The sequence below is a fragment of the Ornithorhynchus anatinus genome, chromosome 1, assembly GCF_004115215.2.
Source record: "Ornithorhynchus anatinus isolate Pmale09 chromosome 1, mOrnAna1.pri.v4, whole genome shotgun sequence".
NCBI classification, from domain to species: Eukaryota; Metazoa; Chordata; class Mammalia; order Monotremata; family Ornithorhynchidae; genus Ornithorhynchus; species Ornithorhynchus anatinus.
The window spans coordinates 54,407,146-54,430,212 of record NC_041728.1 but is presented as its reverse complement, the minus strand read 5'-3'; the positions used below and the strand labels follow the sequence as shown (position 1 = coordinate 54,430,212).

At 47.1% G+C, this 23,067-nt stretch overlaps 1 protein-coding gene across 2 annotated transcripts; it reads right to left on the bottom strand.

Moving 5' to 3' along the window:
- Positions 1-986: 986 nt before the first annotated feature.
- CCDC197 (coiled-coil domain containing 197) lies at positions 987-22,184 on the bottom strand. 2 transcript variants are annotated; one of them, XM_039911994.1, is made up of 10 exons: positions 22,021-22,184; positions 21,684-21,888; positions 18,689-18,734; positions 18,317-18,493; positions 17,001-17,158; positions 13,050-13,132; positions 9,229-9,401; positions 7,090-7,200; positions 4,000-4,116; positions 987-1,311 (listed from the first exon to the last, which is right to left on the bottom strand). In XM_039911994.1, exons 2-10 carry the CDS (start codon positions 21,782-21,784, stop codon positions 1,087-1,089), a joined length of 1,191 nt encoding a protein of 396 aa, XP_039767928.1. In that variant the 5' UTR covers positions 21,785-21,888; positions 22,021-22,184; the 3' UTR covers positions 987-1,086. The 2 variants fall into 2 exon arrangements, with proteins under 2 accessions (XP_039767928.1, XP_039767929.1); XM_039911995.1 differs by lacking the exon at positions 4,000-4,116 and having other exon boundaries at positions 22,021-22,183.
- Positions 22,185-23,067: the final 883 nt, after the last annotated feature.

The window sequence follows — 23,067 nt, the reverse complement described above, 5'->3', positions numbered from 1 at the left end:
TACAATTAGGCAACAGAGACAATCCCTGCCCAATAATGGGCTCACAGTCTAAACGGGGGAGACAGACAGCAGAGCAAAACAGAGCACTTACTGCAATAATAATAATAATAATGATAATTGTGACATTTGTTAAGCACTTATTGTGTGCCAGGTACTGTACTTAGTGCCGGGGTGGATACAAGCAAATCAAGGTGAACACAGTCCCTTTCACCACATGGAGCTCAGAGTCTTAATCTCCATTTTGCAACTGAGGCAACTGAGGCTCAGAGAAGTCAAGTGACTTGTCCAAGGTCACACAGCAGACAAGTGGCAGAGCTGGGATTAGAGTCCAGGTCCTTCTGACTCTCAGGCCAATGCTTTTTCCACTAGGCCATGCTGCGTGTGCTGAGCACTGTACAAGCACTTGAGAGAGCACAATGTAACAATATAACAGACACATTCCCTGCCACAATGAGCTCACAGTCTAGACTCTTACAGTCTAGTCTAGGTGTGCGGCCTGAAATATATGAGCGGTTTTGCAGATATTTCCATGAGGGCTGAATGGGCTGGGAAGGGTGACAGGATCTGGGAAGGCTTCATGCAAGAAATGGGATTGGAGGAGGATGGAGTTTCACTGTAGGATAGAGATAGTTGGGCCTAACTTGGACAGTCCTATTTTGCCTTTTCTAAATCCTATTCAACCATCTGTCGTCCACTAGCCCGTTGACCACAGCTGAGCTTCTGATGGTCTCAGCTTTAGTGAGTGCTCAGTAGATACCACTGATTGACAGAAGAGAGAGGCAGAAGGGGCGAGGCTTTCGGTAATAATAATAATTGCGGTGTTTGTTAAGTGCTTACTATATGTTCCAGGCACTGTTTAAGTGCTGGGATGGATACAAGCAAATCAGGTGGGACACAGTCCCTGTCCCACATGGGGCTCGCAATCTTAATCCCCATTTTGCAGATGAGGGAATTGAGGCAAACACAAGTTAAGTGGCTTGCCCAAGGTCACACAGCAGTCACATGGTGGAGCCAGAATTAGAACCCAGATCCTTCTGACACCCAGGCTCATGCTCTATCTAGGGTCCCAACTGGTTTCCTCCATTTTCAACAGTCGAGTCGATTTGGAGATGGCGGAGTGGAAAACCCGAGGCCAGCCTGCATCTTGAAGGGGGAGGATTTCCGTCCGCGGGGTCCATCACTTTGCTGCTTCTCTCTCCCCGGGCCCACTTTCTGCCTCCTCGGTGATCCTCTAGGTCTCGGTCGTGAAGTCCTACATCCCCCGGGCTGAGTGGTTAATTTTTCAATCTCCATTTTTTCTGTCATGAATTCCTAGGAGGAACAAGAAACACCTCCTTGGTTCATTTCTTCCTTCTTCTGCCTATATTTATAGACATTAATTGTGCTAGATTTAAGAACCACATTCAAAATACCCCCTTGTCCTGAACTCTTAAAAAAAGAGTTTGAAAAAGTGTAGAAAATAGAACTTTCAAACTAACTTACTGTTTCCAGCCTATCACTCTGCTCCTTGGTTTATTTACTACAAACCATCACTTGTCATCCACCCAACAGGGGAAGATAGAATGTCCAAACTGATCCCTGGGGAGAGCTGAGGGGAAAACCTTTAAGTCCTTTCAGCAGCATATGGTGAATAATTATATTTTTCCTGCTAACCTTCAAGACTCTCTCCCGTCCAACCCCTGCTCATGAAATGTCAGAGATTCCAGGACAACTGTAGACGTGTTTTCTGGTTTGTCAGCCGTACTTCTCTCAATTCCCCAGGGAAACAGTAAAAGAGCCCCAGAAAGGAGAGGGACGTGTTACTGTTGTGGGGGCACAAAGAGGGAGAGAGTAAAATGATAGTAGCAACCTGAGTAAAATGATAGTAAAATGATAGAGGACGAGATGAGGAGTCACATTTGGAAGGCAAGGGAGCCGTGAGGTAAGACGTCACTTCACTTCTTTGTGCCTCAGTTACCTCATCTGTAAAATGGGGATGGAGACTGTGAGCCCCACGTGGGACAGGGACTGTGTCCCACTCAATTTGCTTGTATCCACCCCAACGCTTAGTACAGTGCCTGGTACATAGTAAGCATTTAAAAAAATACCATTATTATCATTATTAAGGATGATTTACAGGACAATTTCAAACCCATCAGCAGGCACTATTTCTCTGACCTTCCCCCAGGCTGGTAGTAGTTTCTGAATCTAATCTCGTGGGGAGAGTGGCTACCTAATCAGTTGGGTTCCGAGCACTGCACCAGGTACTTGCAGGGCAACATAATTTAAAATTTTTATGGTGTTTGTTAAGCGCTTACTATGTGTCAAGCACTGGTCTAAGAGATGAAGTAGAGGCAAGCTAATCGGGTTGGACAGAGTCCCTGTCCCACATGGGGGTTACAGTCTCAATCCCCATTTTACAGATGAGGTAACTGGGACCCAGAGAAGTTAAGCAACTTTTCCAAGGTCACAGAGCAGAATGGTGGCAGAGCCAGGATTAGAACCCAGGTCCTCTGACTCCCAGGTCTGTGCTCTATCCACTAGGCTACGCTGCTTCTAAGTTGCCGGCTCTGCCACTTGTCAGCTCTGTGACTGTGGGCGAGTCACTTAACTTCTCTGTGCCTCAGTTACCTCATCTGTAAAATGGGGATTAACTGTGAGGCTTCACGTGGGACAACCTGATGACCCTGTATCTACCCCAGCGCTTAGAACAGTGCTCTGCACGTAGTAAGGGCTTGACAAATACCAACATTATTATTACCTGGTGGAAGGGATACGAGGTCTCTGCCGCCTTATCTGTAAGCAGATGACCCTTCCCCATCTTTCAGTTCTGACAGTGCTCCATGTCCACAGATCTGGGCATGTGCAGTTGGTGGCCTCTTCCGGGCCCTGCAGAGAATGGCAGCAAGGGTGAGCTCAACCTGGCCGAAGTCCCGGGATATGGCTCTGCCCTCATATCTGGGATATGAAAATGCCGGTGGCAGGATGAGGCAACAGGCTCCCCGGGGTCAAAGATGGCGGTGGCTGAGCTACCCCTGAAGGATGCTACGGCCGTGGCCGGATGAAACTCGGAAGGGAGGCAAAGGGGACCTAGCCCGGGATTAGAGTATGGCCGTCCTAGGGGCTGTGGAGAGGGGAGGCAAGAGGAGAGGCAAAGGAGATGGAGGAGGTGGTGGGGAAATAAGCCAGGAGGAGATGAGGAGAGGGAGCTTAAGAGGAGGGAGTGGAGGTAGAGGGCTAGGGCAGCAGCAGTCAGAGTCAAGGAGAAAGCTAGAGATCACGGGAGCCCTGGGGGAAACCTGACACCCACAAAGGTTTTCCTAGCCCTAGCTAAGGCCTCTCATCCAGATTAAGTCAGTCTGTCAGTCAGTGAACCGTATTTATCGAGCACTTGCGGTATGCCGAGCACTTTGGGAGAGTAGAACACTACAACAGACATTCCCTGCTCACAGTGATCTTACAGTCTAGAGGGGGAGAAGGACATAAATATAAATAAATAAATTACGGATATGTACATAAGTACCGTGGAACTGGGAGGGGATGAATAAAGGGAGCAAGTCAGGGTGACGCAGAAGGGAGTAGGAGAAGAGGAAAGGAAGGCTTAGTCGGGAAAGGCCTCTTAGAGGCGAAGGTGCCTTCGGTAAGCCTCTGAAATGGAGGAGAGTAATTGTTCGTTGGTTATGAGGAGAGAGAATGTTCTAGGCCAGAGGCGGGATGTGGGCGAGAGACTGACGGCGAGATAGATCGAGGTACAGTGAGAAGGTGAGCATTAGAGGAGAGAAGTCAGTCAATAGTATTCATTCATTCATCCATTCAGTGGCATTTATTCAGTTCTTGCTGCGTGCAGAGCCCTGTGCTAAGCACTTAAGTCAGGTCTGGTCAGAAGGAGAGCCCCCATCCCCTCGGTGGGCCACCATATTTTGCAGAATCCCTAGTTCTCCGAGTGCAGATTCCCCAGAGGGAAGGCCTTGTACTCAGGATCTTGACACAACCTCGTACTCAGTGACGATGGCCACTCACTTGAATCATATCCAGTTTGGAGAACAGTCCCATTTCCTGCAGAGGGCCGTAGCGCTCCACGTAACACCGCTCGGCCAGGTCCGCGATGGCTAACAGCAGGCTGCCTCGCTCCCCACTCTGAAAGCAGAGGCGGAACATTAGGGCTCCCGGCCGCCTCCGGCACAAGGGTGGGGGCCTGACAAGGGAGAGACCGTTCCGAGATCATCCTAATAGAGAAACCTCTAAAAAAATCACAAGAATAACAGCTTTGACTAATGTGTAGCTGAGGGGAAATTGCTTCACTTCTCTAAAACCCCTTTAGATGGCTACCTGGGGGAAGCTTTCTGAAAATCACATGACTTGGGGTTCTGGAGGAGATCCTGGCATGTAGATGGGTACTCTGCCACAGAGGCCCACGAGTTGATCAATCAATTAATCCACCATATTTACGGCATTTACCAACTCTGTTATAGTGTACTTTCCCAACTGCTTAGTACAGTGCTCTGCACGCAGTAAGCACTCAACAAATACGGTTGATTGATGGATTGATATCGAATGCTTACTGTGCACGGAGCCTGTACTAAGTGCTTTAGAGGGTTCAATATAACAGGGTTGGCAGACATGTTCCCTGCCCACAAGAAGAAACAGCGAGGTCTAGTGGAAAGTGCACGGGCTTGGTAGTCAGAGGATCTGGGTTGTAATCCTGGCTTTGCACCTTGTCTGTTAATGTGACCCTGGGCAAATCACTTCACTTCTCTGTGTCTCAGTTACCTCATCTGTAAAATGGGGCCTAAGACTGTGAGCCCCATGAGACATGTGATCTGGATCCATCCCAATTATCTTGTATTTATCCAAGTTCCTGGCACATAGTAAGTGCTTCACAAATACCATAAAAAAGGAGCTCACAGCCTAGACAGAATAGTTGTAGTATTTGTCAAGTGTTTACTATGATGATAATAATAATAATTGTGTTATTTGTTAAGCACTTACTAAGTACCAGGCACTGTACTAAGCGCTGGGGGGATACAAAGCAAATTGGATTGGATACAGTCCCAGTCCCACATAGACCTCACAGTCTCAATCCCCATTTTAAAGATGAAATTAACTGAGGCCCAGAGAAGTGAAGTGACTTGCTCAAGCTCGCACAGCAGACAGGTGGGAGAGCAGGGATTAGAACCTTGACCTTCTGACTCGCAGACCCGTGCTTTACCTACTAGACTGAACTATGTGCCAAGCACTGGGGTTGGTGCAAGATAATCAGGTTGGACACGGTACCCACCCCACATGGAGCTCACAGTGTAAGTAGGAAGGAGTAGAGGCATTGAATCCCAGTTTTACAGAGAAGGAATCTGAGCCACAGAGAAATTAAGTGACTGGTTCAAGATCACACAGCAGGCAAGTGGCAGAGCTGGAATTAGAACCTAAGTCCTCTGACCCCCCAGGCCCATGCTTTTCCCACTAGGCCGTGGCGACAGTGCTCGAATACGTATCTCGGTAAAGAAATTTACCCTCTCTAGTCTAAAGCGTCCTGCAACAGGCTCACAGGATTAAGGGTGGGTTGTAACCTCACCTTTGAATGGCTTACTGACAATTTTAGATTCAGAAACCTGGAAAGAACTTTAGGAGATCAACTAATCCAGTCCCCTGCCCTGAGGCTGACTCAGCCAAGGTCTCCATGGCTCGAGGAGGCTGGTCTGCCTCATGACCAATGGCCGAAGCCCCAAATTGGGATCACAGCAGGACCATTATTGATGTGACTGAGCCAACTGACAGCCCCTGATTCCGTCCAGAGGACCACCAGAGGACGTCCATGGATCCAAAGTGATGAAACTGGACTCTACAACACACTGGGGAGCGGCAGTTACTCCTCCTGTGGCATCTTTACAGATGAGGAGCCCTAGGAGCCAGCTGGAATAATACTAATACTACTACTAATTATGGTATATTTTAAGCACTTACTATGTGCCAAGCAAGTCAAACAGCCCCATGTGAGACATCTACTGTATCCAACCTGATTACCTTATATCTACCCCAGTGCTTTGAACAGTGCTTGGTACATAGTGAGCACTTAACAAATGCCACTGGACTAAGCACTAGGGTACATAAAAGTCAGATCATACACAGTCCCTGTCCTACACGGGTCTCATAGTCTAGCAGAGAGAGAGAACAGGTTTGGAATCCCTATTTTACAGATGGGTAAACTGAGGTACAGAAAAGTGAAGTGACTGTCCAAGCTCACACAGCAGGTAAGTGGAGAGCCAGAATTAGAACCTAGGTCCTCTGATTCCCGGGTCCATGCTCTCCCCAGAATGCCATGTTGCTTCTAAGATTTAATTGCAGTCTTCAGGTCAAATTTTTTAATGGCATTTGATAAGTGTTTACTATGTGCCAAGCACTGTACTAAGCACTGGAGTAGATACATAATAATCAGTTTGGATCCAGACCATGTCCCATAGGGGCTCCCAGTCTAAGTAGAAGGGATTAGGATTTAATCCCCATTTTACTGATGAGGAAACTGAGGCACGGATAAGTTAAGTGACTTGCCTAAGGTCACGCTATAGACAAGTAGTAGAGCCAGGGTTAGAATTCCAGTCCTCTGACTCCCAGGCCCGTGATCTTTCTGTTAGGCCCTGTTGCTTCCATTTTGGTTACTGGGTTCTGGAACGGAGAGATTATAAAGTTCCCCCAGATGATCACGTCTGGGGAAAATGCAAGTACCTCAGAAGGGCTTTCCTGGAATCACGATCCATCCACTGGGGGCTTCTGTTCCAAGTGCCCAGACCCTTCCTTGCTGAACTCTGAGCTGAGTTCCTTTTGGTTTTTCAAGGAGGAAATAATAACAGTGATGGCATTTGTTAAGCGCTTACTATGTGACGAGAACTATTCTAAGTGCTGGGGTAGAGTCAAAGAAATCGGCTTGGCCCACGTGGAGCTCACAGTCTTAATCCCTATTTTACAGATAAGGTAACTGAGGCACAGAGAAGTCAAGTGACTTGCCCAAAGTCACACAGCTGACGCGTGGTGGAACCGGGATTAGAACCCACGATCTGTGACTCCCAAGCCTGGACTCTTACCACTGTGCCGTGCTGCAACTCAGCACCCAGAACTTACTTGAAATATGAAGTGACCTTTGTTATGATTAATATTCAACTCCAGCTCCTTGTTTTTCTCCTTCATGTTGTCCCTCTGTCTCTGCAGCTGGGAGAGTTCACTAGTCAGGACCTGGGTTAAGCAAATGAGAAGATATTCATTTTCCAGGCATTTGATCACTAGGTTGGGCAGTACCAATCAGTGAAAGTTCGACTTCTGGTTTCTCGTAGTTTTCTCCACCCATCTAGACCTTCATTTTCCTGACCACCCCATGGGGACCCTCAGCTAGCCTAGGAGGAAGCTGACTATTTCAGTGTTTTTAGGAATACAGTTTCTTCCAGGACCGGAATGACTTCCAGGCTACTCGTTGAATGCTCTAGAAATGAATTTGCCAACTGGATGTAGCTTCACAGTAGAGAGAATCCAGGTTCAGGTTGGCAGTCTCTTCAGCCAAGACACACGGTGGGACCTCCGTCTAAAGTTCAGTAATCCATCGTCAGGCTTTTAAGTCCAGTCTCATAATAATAATAATAATCATAATAATCTTAAGGAAGCCTTCCCTAGGGCTCCCAAACCTACGTACTGATCTGACCCATCATCCCCATTCTCCTCTGTTCCCCCTCCACCTCCTCTGACCTCCAACTAGGCAGCCAGGAGTCCCTGCCTCTGACCAGCCTTGCTGGAGCCAGAGTGCGAGAGAGATAGGTGGGCCTGGACCCCTTTCCAGCCCTCCAAATTGAGGTGGGGGGACCCACCAGCTGGAGTCAAGAAGCAGCGAAGCCTAATGGAGAGAACATGGGCTTGGGAGTTAGGAAACTTGTGTTCTCACTCCAGCTCTGCCATTTACCTGCTGGGTGACCCTGGGCAAATCACTTATTATCTGAGTGCCTCAGTTTCCTCACCTTTAAATGGGGATAAAAACCTGTTATTTCTCCCTCTCAAATGATGAGAGTCCCATGAGGGGCAGGGATTGTGTCTGACATGATCTCTTTATATCGATTCCAGGGTTTGGTAGAGTTCTCTGCACACGGTAAGCACTAAACAAATACCACAGTTATTACTCCTATCCAGTGGAAGGCACTGCCTGGTTATTCACCCCCAGACTTGCATCCCCTGTCCCAATTCCACTTTGTGCCCAATCTCTTTCAGGCAAGAGTGGCTCCCCTGGGGGTCTAACAGATTATTATTATTCTTTTTTTAATGGCCTTTGTTAAATGCTTACTGTGTTCCAAGAGCCATACTAAGCATTAGGGCAGATATAAGATAATCAGGTTGGACACAGTCCATGTCCCCCATAGGGCTCACAATCTTCATCACCATTTTACAGATGAGATAGCTGAGGCACAGTGAAGTTAAGTGATGAGAAATTAAGTGACCTGCCCAAGGTCACACAGCAGAAAAGTGGCTGAGCTGGAATTAGAACCCAGCTCCTTCTTATTCCCAGATTTGTGCTATTTCCAGTAGACCGTGCTGCTTTTCACTTACAGATTAAACATTAACAGATGTGTCGCTGAATTGTACTTTCCAAGCACTCAGTACAGTGCTGTGCACACGGTTAGTGCTCAAAAAATACAAGTGAGGAATGAATGAATTCACATTGTAAAACCTTTAGATTCAGAGCTCCTCACCTTCTCACCAATAAAGCGAAGCAATTTAGCCACTTTAAGCCTCCTACTCTAGGTTTATATCAGAACCCAGGATTCTCTGTTCAGCCCAAACTGGGAGCAGCCCTTGCAAAGTAAGGTTTTTTTCGTTTAAACGGTATCTACTATATGTCAGACACTGTACTAAGCACAGGGTATGAATAAGCTAAGTGGGTTGGACACAGTCCCTATCCCACGTGGGGCTCACTGTCTTTACAGATGAGGTAACTGAGACACACAGAAGTGAAGTGACTTGCCCAAGGTGACCCCTCAGACAAGTGGCAGAGCAGGGATTAGAACCCAGGTCCTTCTGACTGCCAGGTCAGCACAGCTCCTTCCTCTCCTCCCTGCCTCCCCGTTGGACTCCTGGGTCCTCAGGGAGGGTGACCTCCTTTGGGGGAAGGTCGGTTTTGTGGCCGGAAGGGGCAGATGGTGGGGCTCTTTCTCCCCACCCTAACTTCTTTGGTATCAGCCACCCCTTCACCGTACCACCCATTACCCCTCGAAAAGACATTACGAGTCTCTGGGTTTCATGTTCCAGCCGCAAAGCCTCAAGTTCGAGCTGGACTTTCTCGTGGAGGTCAGAAAGGGTGGCCAAGGTCCTGGCTAAGTCGCTGTTGGAAGCGGAAAGGATCTCATGCCGCTGGATGATTGCTTTGATGGGGCAGCTCCTCTCACCATCCTGGTTTTCTGCAGCAGGGCCCAAAGAATGAAAAGAAAGAAAATCATTCTCCCCACGAGAGGATTTGGATTCCCTGTTTAAAGTGAAATGGACTTCATTCTTTCCATGGCAGAGGCATTCCTCACCTTGGTCCAGGAGGCAAAGGGTCTCTTGGGGGGGAAATGGAAATCAATGGATCTGAAGTAGGGTAGGACCAAAGAGGGAGTCCCTGGCCCGATGAGAGGCTCGGCTTGAAGAGTTCACTCAGACTAACTATGAGCAGCACTGCTAGAGGGTAGAGGTCCCAGTCACTGAATGCCAATTGAGTGTTCACAGGGCATTAGATGATAATTATTGTATTTGCTAAGCACTTATTATATGCCGAACACTGTTCAAAACACTGGGGTGGATGTAAGCTAATTATGTGAGACACAGTCCCTCTCCCACTGGGGACTCACAGTCTTAATAGGAGGGAGAATAGGAATTGAATCCACATTTTACAGAAGAGGAAACTGAAGCATAGAGAAGTTAAGTGACTTGCCCAGGGCCACCCAGAAGGCAAATGGCAGAGCCAGGATTAGAACCCAGGTCCTCTGACTCCCAGCCCGGGTCTCTTTCCACTAGACCATGCTGCTTCTTGATAGCAATGGACTAAGTCTGGAAGGTGTCAGAACACAGAGAAGACACTCAGCCAAGTATTTTCCCTCATGGACCTTAGAATCTAGTTTAACCTAGCTAGGCAAATGGTAAGGGCAACAAAAAACAGAAAAAGTGCTTCTATCCTAATAATAATGTAATAATAGTTTTTCAATCAATTTTTTAAAAATGGTATTTGTTAAGCACTTACTTTGTGCCAGTAATTGTACTAAGCAAAGGGGTAAATATAAGTTAATCAGGTTGGACACAGCCCCTGTCCCACATAGGGCTCACAGTCTTAATCCCCAATTTACAGATGGGGTAATTGAGGCACAGAGAAGCAAAGTGACTTGCATGAGGTCACATAGCAGAGAATCGGCAGAACTAGAATTAGAACCCAGGTCCTTCTGACTCCCAGGCCCATGTTCTATCCACTAGACCACAATGCTTCTATTTGTTAGGCTCTTACTATATTCCAGACACTATACTAAGCAGTGGAGTAGATACAAGATAATCAGATTGGTTACAGTCCCTCTCCCACAGGAGGTTCACAGTCTTAATCCCCATTCTACAGGTGAGGTAACTGAGACACAGAAAAGTTGAGTGACTGAAGCATCTGCAGCGTCTAAAGAAACATGGCCTAGTAGCATGGCTTAGTGGTAAAACCACGGGCTTGGGAGTCAGAGGACATGGGTTCTAATCCCAGCTCCCTCACATGTCAGCTGTGTGACTTGGGGCAAGTCATTTAACTTCTCTGTGCCTCAGTTCCCTCATCTGTAAAATGGGGATTAGGACTGTGAGCCCCATGTGGGACAACCTGATTACCCTGTTTCTACCCCAGTGCTTAGAACAGAGCCTAGCACATAGTAAGCGCTTAACAAATACCAACATTATTATTATTATTCGTGGATACAGCATGGCTTGGGAGACAGTACGTCGTGGGTTCTAATCCCGGCTCCGCCACTTGTCTGCTGTATGACGTTGAGCAAGTCACTTAACTTCTCTGCCTTGTCAGCTGTGTGACTGTGGGCAAGTCACTTCACTTCTCTGTGCCTCAGTTCCCTCATGTGTAAAATGGGGATGAAGACTGTGAGCCTCACGTGGGACAACCTCATTCCCCTGTATCTACCCCAGCACTTAGAACAGTGCTCTGCACGTAGTAAGCGCTTAACAAATACCAACATTATTATTACTATTATTCTCTGGACCTCAGTTCCCTTATCTGTAAAATGGAAATTAAGACTTTGGGCCCTATGTGGGACAGGGACTTTGGGCAACCGGATTATCTTATATCTACTCCAGCACGTAGAACGGTGTCTGGCTAAGCACTTAACAAATACCATAATAATAATTCTTATTATTATTATTGCTTGCCCAAGATCACCCAGCAGACAAGTGGCGGAGCCAGGATTAGAATGCAGCTCCTCTGATTCCTAGGCCTGTGCTCTATCCACTAGACTATGCTGCTTCTCAAGAAGCTTCTTAAATGCATACTGTGTGCCAAGCACACTGTTAAGCCCTTGGGCAGTCACAAGATAATCAAACAGGCCAAATCCCTGTCCCACATGGTGTTCAGAATATAAGAAATATTTCTGTGCTGAATAACATAAGTGCACTTATTAAGGGAAGCAGGAGCTGTTCAATACCTCTCTTGCCTAGTCGTGGAAGACTATGTAGAGTAGTAGAAGAAACTGGGTTCATGATTTTGATTTCAAGATAGAACTGTTATTGGATTGGTTGGCAAAGGATCTGTGAGATAAAGATGGAGAGTCGGGAAGGGAGATAAATGCCTGGGAATGGAAGAAATGGGAACAAGGGAAAAATCATGAAGCTACCAAAAATCTGAGGACCGTCTTCCACGTGGGCCCTATTCCACCACCCTGAACGATTTCATATTCTCATTCATATTCTCTCTCTCTCTCTTTCTGTTATTTGTCATTCTCAAGTCATCCCCACCCTGCATTAACCCAGTGTAGAACGAGGGAAGGAAGGTGGTCATAATATGCGACCTGCTAGAGAAGGCGCTGAAAGGGAGAAACCTAACCCAGTAACACCAGAGAGCAGGATAGTGTTGGTAATGAGTCACACAGTCTGTTGTTGGTTAAACCGTGTCACAGACACAGTGCTCAACAGATGCTGGTGAAGGAGAATGGCTAGCGGAGGGACTGACATTTCAGTGACAGGATCTGGGGAAGGAGAGATTGAGGCAGGAGAAGAAAGTAGAGTGGAGGGACGGTCAGGGGCTGTTTTGGGGGGGTTGGAAGGAAGTGTAGCATGAGGAAGTTTGGGGAATTGCTGTGGCATTCTTAGGGAAGGATGAGGCCTGCTCTGGTTCTAGGTTGGCAAGGGCCGGGGAGAAGGGAGGTGGGACCCAGGAAACTCAGTTAGGGGAGGGAGTCAGGCTACAGGGCCACAATACAGACCATTTTTATGCCACTAATTTTTTGTGGGGAGGTGGTTCCCCCCACCAGCTTCAGTGCTGACCTAATCCAGTTTGCCTGGCCCGAGGTGTTCTTTGCAGTCCATTTTAACCTGCTTGGCAATCAAGCAGTCTTATAGTGATCCCACTGAGTCATATCAATATTAGAAAGGGAGTAAAGTGTGTGATTCCCTAACACTTTCCAGTGCCCAAAGCAGGCACTCCCTCAAAAGTATCCTAATGATAAGACCTATCACGTGACTCGATGCTAATTGCCATTGTCTGCTCTCCCGGATTGCACCGAGTGAAAATAATAATGTTGGTATTTGTTAAGCGCTTACTATGTGCAGAGCACTGTTCTAAGCACTGGGGTAGACACAAGGGAATCAGGTTGTCCCACGTGGGGCTCACGGTCTTAATCCCCATTTTCCAGATGAGGTCCCTGAGGCACAGAGAAGTGAAGTGACTTGCCCACAGTCACACAGCTGACAAGTGGCAGAGCTGGGATTCGAACTCATGACCCACGACTCCAAAGCCCATGCTCTTTCCACTGAGCCACGCTGCTTCTCTAATGAATGCCAGTTCTCCATGAGAGGCTGGAAACTGTACTGAGTGAACTTACCTTCGGGCAATTGGTTGATGGTTTTCATCAGGTAATCTTCAAACATCTTGTTTTTGGCTACCTTTTTCTGCAGCTGCTTCTGCCTGCAGAAATACATCTGAGCTTTGTCACTCTAAGAGTAATGATAAAATCTGAAAGGAAAATTTCATCTGGAGACTAAAAACCAAAAAATGACCAAAGGAATAATAGGAAGTAAGAATAGTAATTGTAATATTTACTAAGCGCTCACTAAGTGCTGTTCTGTACTTAGTAATAATACTGTTGGTATTTGCTAAGCGCTTACTATGTGCCGAGCACTGTTCTAAGCGCTGGGGTAGACACAGGGGAATCAGGTTGTCCCACGTGGGGCTCACAGTCTTAATCCTCATTTTACAGATGAGGTAACTGAGGCACCGAGAAGTTAAGTGACTTGCCCAAAGTCACACAGCTGACAAGTGGTACTGAGGTAGACACAAGATAATCTGGTTGGGCACAGTGCCTGTCCCCCAAGAGGCTCATAGTCTAAGAGGGAGGGGGAAGGGGTATTTAATCTCTCTTTTACTGGTGAGGAAATGGAGGCACAGAGAAGTCAAGTGAATGGCTCAAAGCCACACAGCAGTTGGGTGGTGGAACCAGGACTCGAGGTCTCACGATTCCTCCCCCTGGGCTCTTCTCATTAGGCCACACTGCTGCTCTTTACCTCCAGCACATTTCAGTTCACATGACATATCCTTCCTGAAATAACAAATGGATGACAAAATGTCCGGTCATTCATTCGTTCATCTCTGCCGTGGGACTTTGGGGAAGTCACTTCACTTCTCCGTGCCTCAGTGACCTCATCTGTAAAATGGAGATTAAGACAGTGAGCCCCATGAGGGACAGGGACTGTCCTCAGCTCTATTTGCTTGTCTCCACCCCAGAGCTTAGTACAGTGCCTGGCACAAAGTAAGTGCCTAACAAATACCATCCTTACTATTATTATTATTTTTTAAGCACTTACTGTGTGCAAAGCACTATACTAAGCGTTTGGGAGAGTTCCATATAATACAGTTATCTTTTCTGAATTGATAATTGCTTCGTAAACATTGATCTGCTAGCCACTATTAAGGTTTCTATGAACACCTGCTAAATCGACTCCCGGATCTGCCACTTGTCAGCTCTGTGACTGTGGGCAAGTCACTTAACTTCTCTGTGCCTCCGTTACCTCATCTGGAAAATGGGGATTATCTGTGAGCCTCACGTGGGACAACCTGATTCCCCTCTATCTACCCCAGCGCTTAGAACAGTGCTCTGCACATAGTAAGCGCTTAACAAATACCGACATTATTATCTAAACCACAGCTACCCAGAGGCTGTGATTTCTGTTTCAGCTCATACGCAATACCTTTAAGCACTCTTCATGCACTCTCAAAGGTGGCAGCCCTCCATTTTAAAGCCACATAGCCCACCCTCTGCAAAGCAGCGTGGCTTAGTGGAAAGAGCACGGGCTTGGGAGTCAGAGATCGTGGGTTCTAATTCCGGCTCCGCCACTTATCAGCTGTGTGACTTTGGGCAAGTCACTTAACTTCTCGGTGCCTCAGTTACCTCATCTGTAAAATGGGGATTAAGACTGTGAACCCCACGCGGGACAACCTGATTACCTTGTATCTACCCCAGCGCTCAGAACAGTGCTTGGCACATAGTAAGCGCTTAACAAATACCATCATTATTATTATTCCTGTGCCAGGCTCACAACGTGGTCTTGTAGAAAGAACATGGGACCGAGAGCCAGGAGACTCTCTGGTCCCCACTCTGCCACTGGTCTGCTGCCTGGCCTTGGACAGCTTCTCCACACCTCCATTCCCCCCTCCATTCCTGACCTGTCTTCCCCTCTACACTGTAACCTCACTGTGGGCAGGAAATATGTCTGTTATATTGTTACAGTGTACTCTCCCAAGTGTTTAGTACAGTGCTCTGCACACAGTAAGCACTCAATAAACACAACTGACTGACCGACAGACTGAGCTTGGCACAATGGAGAGGAGACACCTGCTCTTTCTTCCCCTTATTCTTTCACTCAGTAGTATTTATCGAGCTCTTACTATGTGCAGAGCACTGTACTAAGCTCTTGAAATGTACATTTTGGCAACAGATAGAGACAGTCCCTGCCCAATAACAGGCTCTCAGTCTCCATGAGCCCCACGTGGGGCAAGATTGTCCTGCAGTAGGATTATCCTGTTTAACCCCAGCATCCGGCCCTGTGCTTGCAGCAGAATAGGGGTTTAGGACTACAGTTAATCAATTGTTTTATTAGCTGATTGATTCATCCTGCCTGTCAGTACCCTGTCCGAGCACATTTTTGCCCATCGTGACTCCAAGCCCTCTTGGGATAGGCCTGGCCATGGTGGGGAGGACCTGGGCAACCCAACTCTCCATTAGGTCTCTCTGCGCCCACTGGGGGAATCAGCAGAACCAGACCCATTTGGGGACTATTCCATAGTCTGCATGGAACTCTTGTTTATTAATAATAATAATAATAATAATGTTTGTATTTGTTAAGCGCTTACTATGTGCAGAGCACCGTTCTAAGCGCTGGGGGAAATGCGGGGTAATCAGGTTGTCCCACGTGAGGCTCACAGTTAATCCCCATTTTACAGATGAGGTAACTGAGGCACAGAGAAGTTGAGTGACTTGCCCACAGTCACACAGGTGACAGGTGGCGGAGCTGGGATTCGAACCCATGACCTCTGACTCTCAAGCCCGGGCTCTTTCCACTGGTATTTGTTAAGTACTTACTATGTGCCAGGCACTGTACTAAGTACTGCAGTGGATACAAGCAAATCGAGTTGGACACAGTCTCTGTCCCATGTGGGGCTTACAATCTCATTTCCCATTGCATGGATGAGGTAACTGAGGCCCAGAGAAGTGAAGTGACTTTCCCAAGGTCACACAGCAGATAAGTGGAGGAATTGGGATTAGAACCCATGACCTTCTGACTCCCAGGCTGTATCCACTATGATAAGTGGAGTTCCTAATCCATCATCTGGAACCCTGAACCGGGTTGTCTCGGACCAGAGTGAGCCATTCATTATTTCCTTAAAAGCTTGACGTGCACAGCACCTGAACCAAGTTTCTACAACCTTAATCTGTCTCCACATTCCTGAAGAACATCCAGTGGTTGCCCATCCACCTCCGCATTAAACAGAAACTCCTTACCATCGGCTTTAAGGAACTCAATCAGCTCCTGCTGAATTAATGCTATAACCTAGCCCCCACATTACTTTACTCTAATGCCAACTTATTTACTGTACCTTGGTCTCATCAGTCTTCCCGCCCACCCCGGGCTCATGTTCTCCCTCTGGCCTAAAACTTCCAATTCATGTCTGACAGATCACCACTCTACCCACTTTCAAAACCCTCCTCAAATCACATTTCCTCCAAGAGGCCTTCCTCAACTAATCACTTATTTCTCTTACTCTCCCTTCTGTGTCACCCACGCACTTGGATCCCGGATCTGCTGCTTGTCAGCTGTGTGACTGTGGGCAGGTCGCTTAACTTCTCGGTGCCTCAGTTACTTCATCTGTAAAATGGGGATTAACTGTGAGCCTCACGTGGGACAACCTGATTACCCTGTATCTACCCCAGCGCTTAGAACGGTGCTCTGCACATAGTAAGCGCTTAACAAATACCAACATTATTATCTATATCGTTTAAGCATTTAATAGTCACTCTACCCTCAGCCCCACAGCATTTATGTACAAAGCCATAATTTATTTTAATGTCTATCTCCCCTTTTGGACCGTAAGTTACTTACAGGCTACGGATTCCATTGCACTGTACTCTCCCAATCACTTAGTACAGTGCTCTGCACATAGTAAGTGCCCAGTAAATACCTCTGATCGATTAATCTTTCAAATACAGGCCTCAGGAAAGCCCCTTGGACCCGGCTCAGTCGGTGCTGGGGAAGGTAACTTTGAGAGAGGCATACCTTACCTTACTTGAAGCCTTTCAAGTTCTTGAACCAATTCGTCTATCTCCCCCTGTTTTATTTCATTTTGTCTTGCTTCTGCCTGGCATTTCTGCATGACCCAGCTCCTTTTCAAGTCTCTGTCTTTCCGAAGCTTGTCCACTTGAAGTGCTCTCTCCTGGTTCTGGTGCAGACAGGGGGCATATTTAATAAGACAAGTGAACGTCTTTGAGGATTGGGTAGGTCGAGGTCACCCGCTGGGGAGATGGATGGAATTCAATTGCGAAAGGCACATTATTTTAGTAGGACCAAAAGCCACTGTCCTACATGGGCCAGGATAGTACTGAATTAGACCAACTTTTTCCCTACACGCACCCCTTTTCACCCAACAAGTGAAGCAGTGTGGCCAAATGGAAAGAGCTTTAGCCTGGGAGTCAGAAGGCCTGGGTTCTAATCCAGATCTGTCACTTATCTGCCGTGTGACCTTGAGCGAGTCACTTGACTTCTCTGCGCCTCAGTGCCCTCATCTGTGAAATGGGAATGAAATCTTACTCCTTTCTACTTAGCCCATGTGCCCCACGTAGGACAGGGGCTGCATCCAACCAGATTGGGAAGCAGCGTGGCTCAGTGGAAAGAGCCCGGGCTTTGGAGTCAGAGGTCATGGGTACGACTCCCGGCTCTGCCACTTGTCAGCTGGGTGACTGTGGGCGAGTCACTTCACTTCTCTGTGCCTCAGTTACCTCATCTGTAAAATGGGGATTAAGACTGTGAGCCTCACGTGGGACAACCTGATTCCCCTGTGTCTACCTCAATGCTTAGAACAGTGCTCTGCACATAGTAAGCGCTTATCAAATACCAACATTATTATTATTATTAGTGCCTGTCCCACCTGGACACCTGATATTCTGAGATCATTATTCACGTTCATAAAACATTTTCCCGAGACCCAGTGCAAAAATAGGCTGTTCATTCAAAGAACCGCAGACGCTAATGACCTTAACGTTGGTCTGGCACAGTCAAATGGGAATTCCCCTTGGGAGCTGGCTCGCTAGGCCACCGCGAGGCCACCTGAATTTCGTCTTCCTCAGATGTGAAACCAATGCCATTTTACTCCCAACAGGAGGCTCAGTGGTGCTGATGGAATGCTTCACGGTCACAGTGAAAAATAGTGCCTTTCCAGAGGTGGGGTCTTTGTGTGTGTACGTGTTGGAAGGATTACGGAGGTAGATGTTGAAAGATAAATATTGCTAAGAAAGAAAATCATCTCAAGAACATAAATTCCCCAGGGGAGATTGGGTCCCTTTTCTCCCAAATGTCTACCCGGATGGGAAAGGATACTCACATCCTGTTGGCGCTTCTCCAGTTCTGCCCTTCTTTGGGCCACTGCCTCCATTCGACTTTGGAATTCCCGCCTTTTGCTGGCCAATGCCTCATTCATGTGGTGCACTTCGACCTGTGCCTTCAGGACCAGAGTTCTCTGGAGCGTATTGGCACTTGACATGAGAATTTTGCCAGGATCCTTCAAAGCAAATGATTTTCAGGAATGTGGTACTCTTGTGACTTTCAATGTCCCCAGATACCAAGAAATCCATTGAGGCTATAAACAGACTAAGGAGGCGTAACTAAGTAGCAAGTAGTAGCAACTTGAGATTGAGGGAACAGATCCCACACTCCCCCCAAAAAAATCAGCTATCCAAAGACAAATGAAACTAACCTCTGAAATGATGGGGATGGAGGCCAAGTCTTCTTTCTCCTCTTCCCTGAAATAAAAAAAAAAAGATAGGAGGCAGAGCAGCAGGAAGACTAGGTGAGGGTGAGCCGACTGGAATCGAGCCAGCTCTCCTGAAATCAGGGGCTTTAGTAAGAATCCAAAGCGGGGCTGGGAACTGAAAATAGAAAACGAGTTAACACATCTAAGGACGGGCTTTGGTGGGCGATGATGTGGAATGTCCAGAGGTCTCAGCCAAACCAGCTCACGCAGAGAGAGAGAGCGCTGCCTATAACACCAGCCTGAGGGATGGCTTCTGGCTTTTATTGTCAAATAAGGAGCCGAATGATCTTAAGGAAATCAAGGATTTTGCCTCTCTGGATCACTTGACAATGTAGCAGCGTGGCCTAATGGGTGGAACACGGGTCTGGGAGTCAGAGGACTTGGGTTCTAATGCCGGCTCTGCCACTTGTCTGCTGTGTGACCTTGGGTAAGTCACTTAACTTCTCTGGGCCTCAGTTATCTCATCTGTAAAATGGGGATTTAGACTGTGAGCCCCATGTAGGACATGGACTGCGTCCAACCTGATTAGCTTGTATCTACCCCAGCATTTAGTATAGCGCCTGGCACATAGTAAGAACTTAACAAATACCACTGGTGCTTGGGAGAGTAAAAATAATAATACTATTAATAATTGTGGAATTTGTTAAATACCTGCTATGTGCCAGGCACTGTACTAAGTGCTGGGGTGGACACAAGCAAATTGGGTTATTAATCATCATCATCATAATGTTTATTAAGCTCTTACGATATTCCAGGCACTGCTCTAAGAGCTGAAGTAGATACAAGATAATCGGGGTTGGAAAAGTCTCTGTACCATATAGGGGTCACCGTCTTCATCCCCATTTTAGAGATGAGGGAATTGAGGCACAGAGAAGTTAAGTGATTTGCCCAAGGTCACACAGCAGACAAGGAGCAGAACTGGAATTAGAACCCAGGGCCTATGGCTCCCAGGCCCAAGTTCTAGCCACCAGGCCATGCTGTTTTTCAGTATAAAAAGAAGCGGCATGGCTCAGTGGAAAGAGCCCAGGCTTGGGAGTCAGAAGTTGTGGGTTCTAGTCCCAGCTCCGTCACTCGTCAGCTTTTCAGCTTGTCAGCTTGAAGAAGTCACTTCACTTCTCTGGCCTCAGTGACCTCATCTGTAAAATGGGGATCGAGACTGTGAGCCCCACGTGGGACAGGGACTGTGTCCAACCTGATCTGTTTGTATCCACCCCAGTGCTTAGTACGGTGTCTGGCACATAGTTAAGTGCTTAACATATACCATCGTTATTATTATTATTATTTTTATTATAACGGAGGTGACAGACACAGTCCCTGACCCCATCCCACTGCTGTGCCGTTGCTGTTGCCCCTGACATTATCAGTAGCCTCGGTTCCCGGCCCAGGGCCAAGTCGGGGCTGTTGCCACTCCAGCTGCATCAGGGGAAGGGGTAGGCCAGGGACCCCAACTTCAGAAGCTGCCTGGTGGCTTAGAAGATCAGCCCTGGGGGTGACGGAGATCATATGGTAGACGCTGAGTCCGGTGCTCCATGTTGACACCTGGGCCCCCTCCACCCAACAAGCCGTGTGCCAAGGCTGAGGGTGGGGGGCACAGAACTCACCCAGCCCCACTGAGGTCAGAGCTCAGCCCCAGAGTCCAGCATGGAAATGTCTAGTCTGTGGGCAAGAGGCAACAAATCAAGTAGTCAATCAGTCAATCGGTCAATCGTATTTACTGAGTGCTTACTGTGTGCAGATCACTGTGCTAAGCACATGGGAGTGTACAATATAATAGACACATTCCCTGCCCACAGTGATCTTACAGGCTAGAGTGGGAGAGAGACATTAAGAAAAATAAATAAAATTACAGATTATATATAGTATATAAATATATATACACTGCTTATTAAAAAACTTGTCAAAAGCTTTCCACATGCTCATGCGGAGCAATTTATAACAAGGAGCTGCTGCCTTCCCTTATCATTCTACTTGTGTAGCACCTTGAGCAGAGAACAGATTGACAAGAGTGCGGTGGGCTGGTCAATTTGAGGGTCCTATTTGGAAAGCTGTCGTAGAGTGCATTCTGGGAAACATCATCTGTCATTATTGCTAGATTTTAAATATGCTTATAAGCCATCCCAGGAAAGCTTCTAGTCAAAGCAGAGCCTGTCTGTTAACAGCGGCTACCCTGGATAGTCTGGGAAAATCTCAGTTGAAAATTTCTACACCTCTTCCTCTCATCACCTTCTGATGCTCACTCCAACTTAATCTAAGCACATAGTAATTGTCAACTTTCGATGCTCACTCCAACTTGCACTAAGCACACAGTAATTATTATTCATTCATTCACTCAATAGCATTTATTGAGCGCTTACTATGTGCAGAGCACTGTACTAAGCGCTTGGAATGTACAATTTGGCAACAGATAGAGACAATCCTTGCCCAGTGACAGGCTACAGTCTTGAAGTCTCACTGTCCATTATTCACTTTGATCTTTTCACAGAACAGCACCATGTTCTTGTCTTGGGCTTTTGCCTCTATATATGATGATTACTTTTTGGTAGTTTGTGGTTCATCTTGGTGAAATCGAGATACAAACTACAAAAGGATCATTACCCATCTCTTTCCCGAGGGCTATCTCCTATGCGCTGAATATTTCTCTAGCTTAATGTTCATAAATAACATTAAAATGGTTCAAGTTTCAACGCTTGCTTTTCAAAAGCACTTGGTCAAATGCCCCATGTATTTCAAAAGCAAGTTAATGCGGGAGTGAAAGACAAACTCCCCTTAGAGCTAGTTATGAAATGATATTTTATTTCAATGGCTCTACATGCTGAAAAACCAGGTTACCATATGAAAGCTCTTTAAGCAGCCAGGGTAAGAACACTTCTCTTTAATTCCAGATATAAATTTCAGGGGGCCAAACCAAACAGGTAACAGAATGGGGAAAATCACCTACCTGTGTTCCCCTAACTGGGTCACAAACACATTTTTCCTCCTGTTCTCCAGCTCCAGGCGGTCCCTCTTCTCCAGTTCGCTTTTCTTCTTGGAAGATTCCATGGGGGTCTCCGGATGAATTTTGCAGCAGACGGGCTGATTCCCTTCTCCTCCTTGCCCTGAATGTCTTGAATTTAGACTACCAGGAGGGGCAGGGAACTGAGTCACTGCCAGAAAAAGTGAGAGTCATGGAAGACCCTCGACTGACCCCTCCCCACCCTTCCTTTGCCCTCCCCGCAAAAGCCCACATCTCCCCCTGCCATTTAAAATGACATTCCTTAGGCTGGTGGCCAGCTTACCTCATTGTAGTAATAATGTTCCCCTCACTGACTTTAAGAACTAGAAAATGCCAGCAGAGCTAGGGCGTAGGCCGGGGAGGTAAAGAGAAAGAAGCCGAGGACTGTTGCTATGGGCAACTTTTATGTCCAGATGGCTTTCCCCCAGCGGACGCAGCGTTACTGTAGTAACCTCCAGGCCCGTGTTCAAGAAAGGACATTTAGGAGACGGACGGACTGACCGAGTGCAAAGCACGAGGCAGGACAGGTCCGGCTGTGTCCGTTTTTCTAACAGAAAAGAGCTCAGGTCGGCCGGGACTGCCCACGACCTTGGCGACAGGATCCGATAGCATCGAGGGGGCCCATTTTCTAGGAGTTTGCAATCTGACTCCCCATTAAAGTCAACCTGGACCGAAACCCGATATTCAGAGATCACAATTCTTTGGTCATAAAACAATGCAGGAAAATGATCCCCGACTGATTTGAAATGCAGGAAATAAAAGTAGGGTGGGAGACTGGAAGCCCGTTGTTGGGCAGAGATTGTCTCTATTGGTTGCCAAATTGTACATTCCAAGCACTTAGTACAGTGCTCTGCACACAGTAAGTGCTCAATAAATACGAATGAATGAATGAATGAATGGGGAGGGAGAGTAGTGTAGTGTTCTCATAGGGCTACATTTTCCTTTCCCCCAAGTTTCAATTCCAAATGTGGTATGGTTTCTTCCTGAGGGGTGACAGCAAGGCCATTAGGAACCCCTGGTCAGCTGGTCACGAATCCCTCACCTAAATGAATCATGTGGATCCATAATAACAGGACTCCAGGAAAAGTAGGATTTGATGAAGAAGGATAAAGGTTTTTGTTGTTTGAGAATGGCCTTTAGCCACGACCCTGTGTATCACCTCACCCAATGACAGCCTTTGGGGCAGGGAGTTGCATAACCTACCTATTTCTTTATCCACCACCTCTATCTACAACCCTGCTCCTGCCCATCCCCACAACCACCACCGCCATTTCCTTCCCTCTTTTTATCTAGCCCTTCGGCTGTTTCTGGCTCTTATTAAGTGTTGAAG

Bases quoted from the DNA above. Each gene is read 5' to 3' on its own strand.
- CCDC197 (XM_039911994.1), bottom strand. From the start codon at position 21,784: ATGGAATCTTCCAAGAAGAAAAGCGAACTGGAGAAGAGGGACCGCCTG. The intron at 13,133-17,000 runs GTAAGGTATGCC...GTATTTCTGCAG, and splicing joins CTTGAAAGGCTTCAAGTAAG to GCAGAAGCAGCTGCAGAAAA. The intron at 9,402-13,049 runs GTAAGTTCACTC...GCCCTGCTGCAG, and splicing joins CATCAACCAATTGCCCGAAG to AAAACCAGGATGGTGAGAGG.